The sequence below is a fragment of the Plectropomus leopardus genome, unplaced genomic scaffold, assembly GCF_008729295.1.
Source record: "Plectropomus leopardus isolate mb unplaced genomic scaffold, YSFRI_Pleo_2.0 unplaced_scaffold11389, whole genome shotgun sequence".
NCBI classification, from domain to species: Eukaryota; Metazoa; Chordata; class Actinopteri; order Perciformes; family Serranidae; genus Plectropomus; species Plectropomus leopardus.
The window spans coordinates 1-8,961 of record NW_024612049.1 but is presented as its reverse complement, the minus strand read 5'-3'; the positions used below and the strand labels follow the sequence as shown (position 1 = coordinate 8,961).

The 8,961-nt window shown below is 36.1% G+C and overlaps 1 protein-coding gene across 1 annotated transcript; it reads left to right on the top strand.

Annotated features, from left to right (window-relative positions):
* Window positions 1-313: 313 nt before the first annotated feature.
* On the top strand, window positions 314-4,115 carry LOC121963473 (annexin A11-like; the record flags this gene model as incomplete). Its single annotated transcript, XM_042513756.1, has 7 exons — window positions 314-443; window positions 561-617; window positions 720-813; window positions 984-1,079; window positions 2,002-2,060; window positions 2,169-2,291; window positions 2,402-4,115. Coding segments are annotated over 7 exons (619 nt in total), but the record flags the coding sequence as incomplete, so codon positions are not given.
* Window positions 4,116-8,961: the final 4,846 nt, after the last annotated feature.

Genomic DNA, 8,961 nt, shown 5'->3' with positions numbered 1-8,961 from the left:
TATTATTTACAATAATAAAGATAACAAGAAAGGATAAGAAAAAAAAAGAAAAAAATGACAAAGAAAAAAACAACTTTGATAAAAGACAAAACAGTTTATATAAAGTAAAGAATGTGACCACACAAATTAGAGTAATATAGACATACAGCCTGTATTTGAGGAACTTCAGATATGATAAACATTTTACATTACATTTTATTTTTAGTAGTTAAGGCATGTTAAAAATTTGTGTTTTAATTTTAGGTAGTGCATCTGCTCTTTTATTTGTAGTTGGAAAATGGATTGGAGAAAGTAGTGTCTAAATAAAATACAGATTTTATGCAAATAAATGCAAATACCTTAAACGCCACACCTTCCTTCCAGAGTACGGGAAGAGCCTGGAGGACGCCATCATGGGCGACACATCAGGTCACTTCCGCCGACTGCTGGTCTCTCTCTGTCAGGTAGCTGCTGCCTCTTTTACACCTGACTCACATGAGCTCTCTCACAACAGACTCTACTGATTCTGCCAATGTACTCCGCCCACGCAATTTTTAATGAGCACTGCTTACTCTGTCTAGGGAAACCGTGACGAAAGGGAGACTGTTGACATCTCACTGGCCAAACAGGACGCTCAGGTACCGGTTTTATGTCGGTTTGCTGTTGTAACATTCTTGAAAGTGATTAGCAAGCCTGATCATGCTCCTCTTTTAATTTGTGTGTGTCTGCGTGGGCGACAGAAACTGTATGCTGCAGGGGAAAATAAAGTTGGAACTGATGAGTCTCAGTTTAATGCCATCCTGTGCGCTCGCAGCAGGCCTCACCTCAGAGCAGGTGTGTAATCTCTACATTGGTGAACTTCGACAAGATTATTATTCCTCCCTCACCACATGACCACATGCTTTTCCAGTATCATTACCACGCATGTTAACCTTTAAATGCATTTTTCACATGTTTTCAAACATTATGACTATAACTGTCTCGCCTGTGATTGTCTGTGTTAGTCTTCCAGGAGTACCAGCAGATGTGTGGGAGAGACATTGAGAAGAGCATCTGCAGGGAAATGTCTGGCAATGTGGAGTCTGGCATGGTGGCCGTGGGTACGCTCTTTGGGTTTTCTTTTCTAAACCTCGACCAAACTGAAGTGGCTTTCCAAAAACATGTTGAAGCTTTAAATATATGTGGAAGACATTTGTCAAGATGTTGATTTGGAGGGGCTTTCCTGGAAGGACTAAAAATATTGTGCAGATGCAAACAGGCTGCTGTTTGACCAAAATGTCTTTTTTAATACATGATTGATCAAAAGCAAATGATGGATTGTCTTTTTAGAAATAGAAAATGTGTTCGGCTGCAGCTGTATCAAAATGCAGTTATTAACCCTTTAAGACCTGAGCAAATTGGTTTGTCTTCATGCAAAAACATGAGCAAAAACACATGACCCAAAGGAACTTAGTTTAAAAAAAAAGAGAGAAGAAGAAGAAACAAGAAAATGACATGAAAATAAGTAATAAAAGGAAAATAAAAAAAACAAGACAATCAAACAAGAAAATGACCCACAAAATCTTAAAACTTTGAAAAGGTATATATGTAGAGATTTTTTCTGTAACACAATTTTAAATATATGGTTATTTAGTTATAGATATAGTTTTCTGGACACAGTCACAGTCATTTTAGTTTATCATGTTGCCATAGCGCCATCAAAGTTTGTACACATATTATGTGCATGTAAGTTATATATAGGTTAAATAACTTAATGCACTGTAACAACTACACCTATAAATAATATAATTTGGCACCCACAGGAACAGGAAATGGTAGACCTGTTTTGAATTAGCCTACTTAAAGCGGCTCTAACATTACTGCTGTCAGACTCAAATAATCAGCTTTTGACTCTTCCTGCCTTTTTTAAAACTTTTTTACAGTGTTTGTTGTGTCTTGTCTTTGTAAAACGAAAGCGGAATATTTGTCTGGTTTTCGGATTCACAAAAGACTCACATGTTTACATCTTCTCCTTTTTCCTAGTGAAATGCATCAAGAACACCCCTGCCTTCTTTGCAGAGCGGCTCCACAAGGCCATGCAGGTAAACCTCCTGTCTGTCATCAAAGTTTATCCTTTTTATTCTCACAAAGCAACTGCTGCCTGTGCTGAGGACACAGGATTTCAGTGTCACGTTGCAATGTGTTTATAGGGAGCAGGGACCAAGGACACCACCCTCATTCGCATCATGGTGTCCCGCTCTGAGAAAGACATGTTGGACATCAGACAGGTGTATGTTCAGACTTATGGAAAATCACTATACACTCACATCTCAGTAAGTCCCACTATTAACCATACTATTATTATTATAACCATTACAGTTTCACTTCTTCCTTTTTTATGTGATACATTTAAATTTAGTAATTATTTTACTTCGTTTCTCAGGGTGATACCTCTGGGGATTACAAGAAGCTGCTGCTGAAGCTGTGCGGAGGTAACGACTAAAGGAAAGGACGAAAAGCTTTCAGAAGGACAAAAACTTATGTCCTCCCTGAAACAATGTTATAGGACCATATATCACTTGTGGTGCATGCAGTAAAAGTTTTGACAGTCAGACATTATTTCTTTTGTAATCTTTTTAGTGACACAAAAGATTTTTCTGCCAATATATTGTGTTAGATGATTGCCAAATAGTAAATATATATTAGTATGAAGATTTATTTTAAGACGCAGTAGATTGTCAGTAATGAGTAAAAAATGGAGTCCTAAGGCAAAAAAAGAGGGCCAGAAAATCTTATACTTGATTTATAAATTAACTATACCATAATATAACCATACTAACTATATCTCAGAATCAAATTTCAAACAAACCACTAAACTGTAATTAACATGAATAATGAAGAACAAGGCGAGTGTCTCATTTATGCAACTAAACTAATCTAACGTACATATACAAGGAAATATTTAGCTCATATCTTCATACAAGCATTATATCTGTGTTACTGAGGTTTAAGTACCTCACGGCCAAGCATTTCAACTGTGTACACGAGTATATAAGAAACTGTGTCAGACTATTATGCAAGTATTAGAAAACTGTCTATGACTGAATCTGTCACAGCAAACGTGATCATTTAGTGCTTTTAAACAGGCCATAAATAAATCCCAGGTCATTTTTGAATGTCAGAAATAATAATCTGCTAAAGGCATCTCCTCGAAGTGTCCATATTAACTAACCAGAATTTTACTCCTGCTTGCGATTCTATGCAAATGAGCTTTTTTACTTTATACCAGCTTTACAAAACTCTTGTGTGTTGTTGTTGAAATGTAAACCTTTCCAATCATAGTTCAACTTTTACAGTGACTACGTTTACATGCACAGAATAGTTTGTTTTTTGCCCTTTAATTAGAAAAAGACAATATTCCCACTAAGATGTCTACATGGCTAATGAAAAGGAATATTCCACTAACATTATATTTTACAGGCAGCTGTGTGTACTTGAATTAACGTGGAAAAGTGGCTGGGGAAGCTGCCGCCTTTTTGCGTCTTTGTGTCAAAATAGGATTATTTCAAAGTTTTCGACCTTTTTGGACTGTGCAAACACCGTCCATCTTTCATTTCTTCAGCCACCTTTTTTAAAGGTCATGATTTTACCTCATATCCAAAAAACTATTTCATATCTAAGTCTTTCGACCAGAAATGTGAGCTTATCTTTTCGGGGTGCATCTCCAACCTACAGCCTTGCAAACTGTTGGCAAGTTGTTATTTGTTTCTACAAAGTCAAATCAAATCTGACAAGTTGATCTTACTTAAAATAATCTTGGAAACCAATGAAAAAGGAAAGTCAATATAACTATAAATCTTAATTCATGTTTATATCTAATTTTTGAGTTTACTCAAGATGTAGCTGTATTTATTTAATTTTGTGAAGTTGTTGCAACTTAAAAATGACAACTGACATTACCTTGTTCTTTCGAAATCTTAGCAACTTCAGTAAACCAAGTTAGTTTGACTTAACTTGATCATCACAAAGAGACTGTTTGCCAATGACGAAGTTATGAGATTTGTGTTAACATGTTTAGAAGTATGAAAATATGATTGACTAGTTTACAACCAGCAGAATACAGATATGTAAACTTGTTCCTTTTTAAGTTGCAGCAACTTAACAAAATTAAGTAAATATAACAAAACTAGTTATATTTACCTTTTTTTTTCAAGATTCTAGATTGTTTTAAGTAAAATCAACTTGTCAGATTTTACAGTGCAGTATCAAATTTAAGTATTGTCATATCTGGAGTAATAGTGGAATATTAGTGTGCATGCAAATGTAGTCAATGTTGCCTTTTCCCTGAATGCTGATAAGCCAAAGCCTAAAGACAGATCATGTTGTGCCTTTTGTCAGGGCTGCTGTTACAGAGCTACTCAATGTTTCACTGTGGTTTATCTTGCAAACAATCTATAATCATACCTGCACGGCTACTGAAATGTAATCCTTACACTGTTTATTACTCAATATTTTTGTTTTCATAGTGTGCTTTACTGGTTTGTATCTTTTACTGCCAGTAGAGGGCTCTTGATTCCCATGAAGTGTCATCGCTTGTGTTCTGCCTTTGGAGTTTGAACTGAATATCTGTTGCACTAACTCTACTTTGCAATCATCCTTGTAACGTGATGATGGTTGAAATTCAATTTAGTTCTCTAACATTTTGCCATGTGATAGTCTCAGTCTCCTGAGATTTACAAAAAAAAAGCCACTTATCATTTCAATAAAAAACAACCAAACAAAAATTTTGGCATATCTGGATTGTCTCGGTGAAATGGGATCATGTGTTTTGCATGAGAGACATTGTGGATTTTCTGCTCTGAGCCAGTGCACAATGAGCTATTTGCATTTCAAAGCCAGCCTCATTTTCACCACCTTGGCCTGTATTACGATGAGTGAGCCCACCCGCACCCCCATCCTTAGAGCATCTTGAGCTGCACGTTTTCACTAAAAGGTGCGAGTAATGTGGCTTACATAAGTGAAGTCTCTGTGCGTGTCCTTTGCTGTATAATCTGAGAGGGGGAGAACATGTCCAGGTTTGCTTTGCTGCTCCAGTGATACAGCACGGAGAGCTTTTCTCAAGGCTATAAATAGTGTCCATATTGGAGACACGGATGTCCTAAAGTCTTCTTTCTGTTGTGCTCACTGGCCTCAAAGTGCAGCCTCAGAGGAGCTGTGATGGGGAGACAAATGACTTCAGCGAGCCCTCTTCCACACCTTCCTCACTTTGCTACTTCTCATGCACACTCAAGGAAAAAGCCCCCACCAGCTGGGGGACAAAGAGGGATGAATATTTGATGTTGGTATTTGTGTATTTTTCTCTAAAACTGAGACTGTTTCTTCGTGATACCTCCTGAAATATATAGGTCAAAAGGAAATCGGGGGGGCCTTCCATTTGGCTTGCTTTTAGTTTTAGAGACAAAACAGAGCACTTCGCTGATCCTGATTTCTAGAAAAAAAGTGCTTTAATTATTTACATGTGGACTTGATAGCTGGATGCTGTGCCCTGTCTGGGGCTTGATCACACTTTCATACACACACATGCAAGGGATGCATTATCCTATTGGAGATGTCAGACATTTGCATGGGTGTAGATTTTGGGGGGAACGCAGGGGAGATGTACCCCTCAATATTTAGAATATGTGCAAAAAAAACAAACCTGAAAGTAGCAGAGGACTTTTACTTTGACGAAATTAAAGCTATTTACACCATAAATTGATGCAGAAAAGGCACAAATTGATGCAAAATGATTCTCCAGAAAGCAAGAAATAAAATGTTTAATGCTCAAAAATTTCTGGCAAAGGACCCCAAACCCCATATTTCATATGTGTCTCCCTGATGTTAGGTGAAACCTGGACATGTCCTCAGGACATTGACATTATTTTTCTGTACCCCCTGTTGAGTGGTACATGGTAGCTGCTAAGGTCAACCTTTGATTACCCTTCTACTTCCTATTAAACTGCTGGAGCCTTTTCTTCTCTGACAATGTAAAAGATTTTGGTTTGATTTTTGCATTTCTCGTCGCAAGAAAATGTGACTTTAATCCCATATCATAAATAAGAAATATTCAAAAAAATTCAAACCTCTGATGATGGTTCCCCTTTCAGGTTGATTGGGTTATATTTCTAGGGCAGCATTTTTACACAATTTCCAATCATTGGTGAAAATTTAATGTGTCTACAATCTACCATTTCACAGGAATTTATGTAAACAAATCTGGAGAAAAACAATAAATTGGCAAAGGAGTTTAAACCCTAACAAAGGTATGTTTTAATTGAGAGGTTTTTAATATTTGGATGTGTAATGATCCGTGTTTTATTGGTAATTTTCTTGTTGAATATGTTTATTTTGAAGAAAGAAAAGAAACAAAAATTAAATGAAAAAAAGACACTAAATTAAGCATTCTGACAGTTAAACTGCCTCACAGACAGATGTAACCATAATCTGGAACAAAAAATCTAATTTTGTGAATCCATTGAGATTAGTCCAAGTTTTACCTTAATTTGCTGGCCTCTAATATTAATACTGTTTTATAGACAATCAGCAAAAGTAAGTATTGACCAAACTGTTTATTTGCTGTGGATTTTCTCCTGCCGTCCAATGAGGAATGTGCGGTTAGGAGACATTTGGTTGCCAGGGACATAATCCCGCTTTAAACTTCATGAGTGCATATAAGCAAATTACAAATCGGAGGATTAGATGAACAACACATAATGAGATGTTAGCAGCAGATATCAGTATCCAGCCTGCAGAGCTGCAGGCTGCACAGCCTGAAGTTTATCCTCTGATATTTGACAAAATAGGAGAATAAAACCTGTTCAGCCTGTTCCTTTTATTTGTATGTGCAGTCTGCATAAATTCAGCTGAAGAAGAGCAGCACAAGTAATTTATTACTCTCTAAATGGCTTAAACTGAATATTTTCACTGAGTTTTTAGGGCGTTTGAGCTCCTCCTTCAATCCTGTGTGATGGCTTTAAGAATTTACATAATTCCTAAACATTCCAACTAGTTTTCTCAGTGACTGCCAAATGGATTTTTCCTGCAGGAAAAATAAATTAGTTGTGTTGTTACATAACCACTTACATTGTTAAAGCTGTGCTAAACTTAAGTGGAGAAATGTATAGGCACAGTGTGTACCGTATTAAGCTTTAAAGCCAAGCCTTAGCTAGCTCTAGATGAGAGTCACAATCCTCATAAAGGCACTGAAGGCCCTTAATAATAGAGTACTGTCAGCAATTACGGTAAATGAGCTCAAAGTAGATTTCCACATTCAGCTGCTCTGCAGTTCAGCTGTTTGTACCGAGGCTGTACAGATGAGCACATGTAGATAATCTTAAATATGATTTTATTGTTTGCTGTTAGATAATTTGTTTCTTAAGGATATCAGTCTCACGTGACGCCGGCCTCCTGTGAGATCTGATGGATTATGTGGAGCAGAAGAAAGCTCACAGAGCGGGGCAGATGTGTCAGGGGACAATCCAGATGAGGAAAAGGCAACTATATGATCTGGAGGTATACAATCACAAATGCTCTGTAAAGAGATCAGATCATGAAATAAAAGCTTTGCCTTCTAATAAAATGTTAGCCTACTGAGATGCATATAATCCATGTGCTGTATCAATAACTGGATTCACTCAACACACAAGGCTTTGGGAGGCAAAGCCCAAATCAATATATTTATAATTTGTATTGCTGTAATATTTATACAACTGCTTTACTTTAAACACTTTTTGCCCCATTTTCCACCCATAGACTCTCAAGCTGAAAGAAAATGCTGTATTTTTGAAAAGTACAGTTTTGCTCTAGTGATATGAGATCTCTTTGGCGTGTGGCCCTCTAAAATATGTACTTGTTTAAATTCTACAATTAAAATTCAACACATGAAGAGTATTTTAAAGTCAGGATCTGATTTTTTTAGACTATATATTACAACTTAAGATTGAAAGTTTGTTCTTGACATGAAAACAGCAGTTGTCAAAACAACGTTACCACAAGGTCCATTAGTAGCTTTTTTGGAGAAGGAAATTGTTCAAATATCAGTATTTTGAAAGTTGAATATGTACAACATCAAAAACAATACAATAACTTGTAAAAGAAACACTGTAGTACTGATTCAGGGGTGACCTTCACATGGTGTTCTCTTTGGCATCCTTCCAGTGAAGAATACATGATGGAGGGTACTAATGGTAACCATTAAAAGGTGAAATGTGATTAAGTGCTCTCTATGATGGCCTTAAAATTAAGAAAACATGATAGGCTGCCCTATGGTAAAAAATGTTCTAGGTGCTGATGCCCCAGCGCATGCAGTTGGTATCCTTTATATTTTTCCGTTCCTACCCCTCTGACAGCCTGAGTCCACCACTGCAATGTAGTGTTGCACTTTCTACTTTAGTAAAAGATCCAAGTACTTCTTCCACCACAGTACTTTAACTTAAATAAAAGTTCAAATGTATCAGCATGAAAATACTTACATTATCAAAAGTAAAGGTGCTCATCATGCAAAAAGGCCCATTTCAGAATCAGATATACTATATTGCAGTTATTATTGATGCATCATCGTGAACATAATTTGAATGTTGCAGGGTAAAATACATGTTTAATCATTATTTTCTAAACTTTTGTTTTGAAAAAAACTTATATTCATGCAGTTTCTTGTACTTTTTTAGAAATGTTTATATTCTCATTTAGATGATTTATATTTTATTGCCTATTAATAAACTAAATCTGCACACACACAGACATAATAACTATAAGAATTATCAATATATATTATATGATATATCAATGTTTTGTGTGAAACATGAAATCCTACAACCATAACAAAACAACAATCAATATGTTGCTGTGGAAATGTCTTAAATGCATCCTGGTGTAAATACAACCAGTAAAGAGACTACTGAGAAATAAATATGTGAGATCATTATAATCTTGCTAAAATAACAAAGTGTAAAACATTTGCACAGT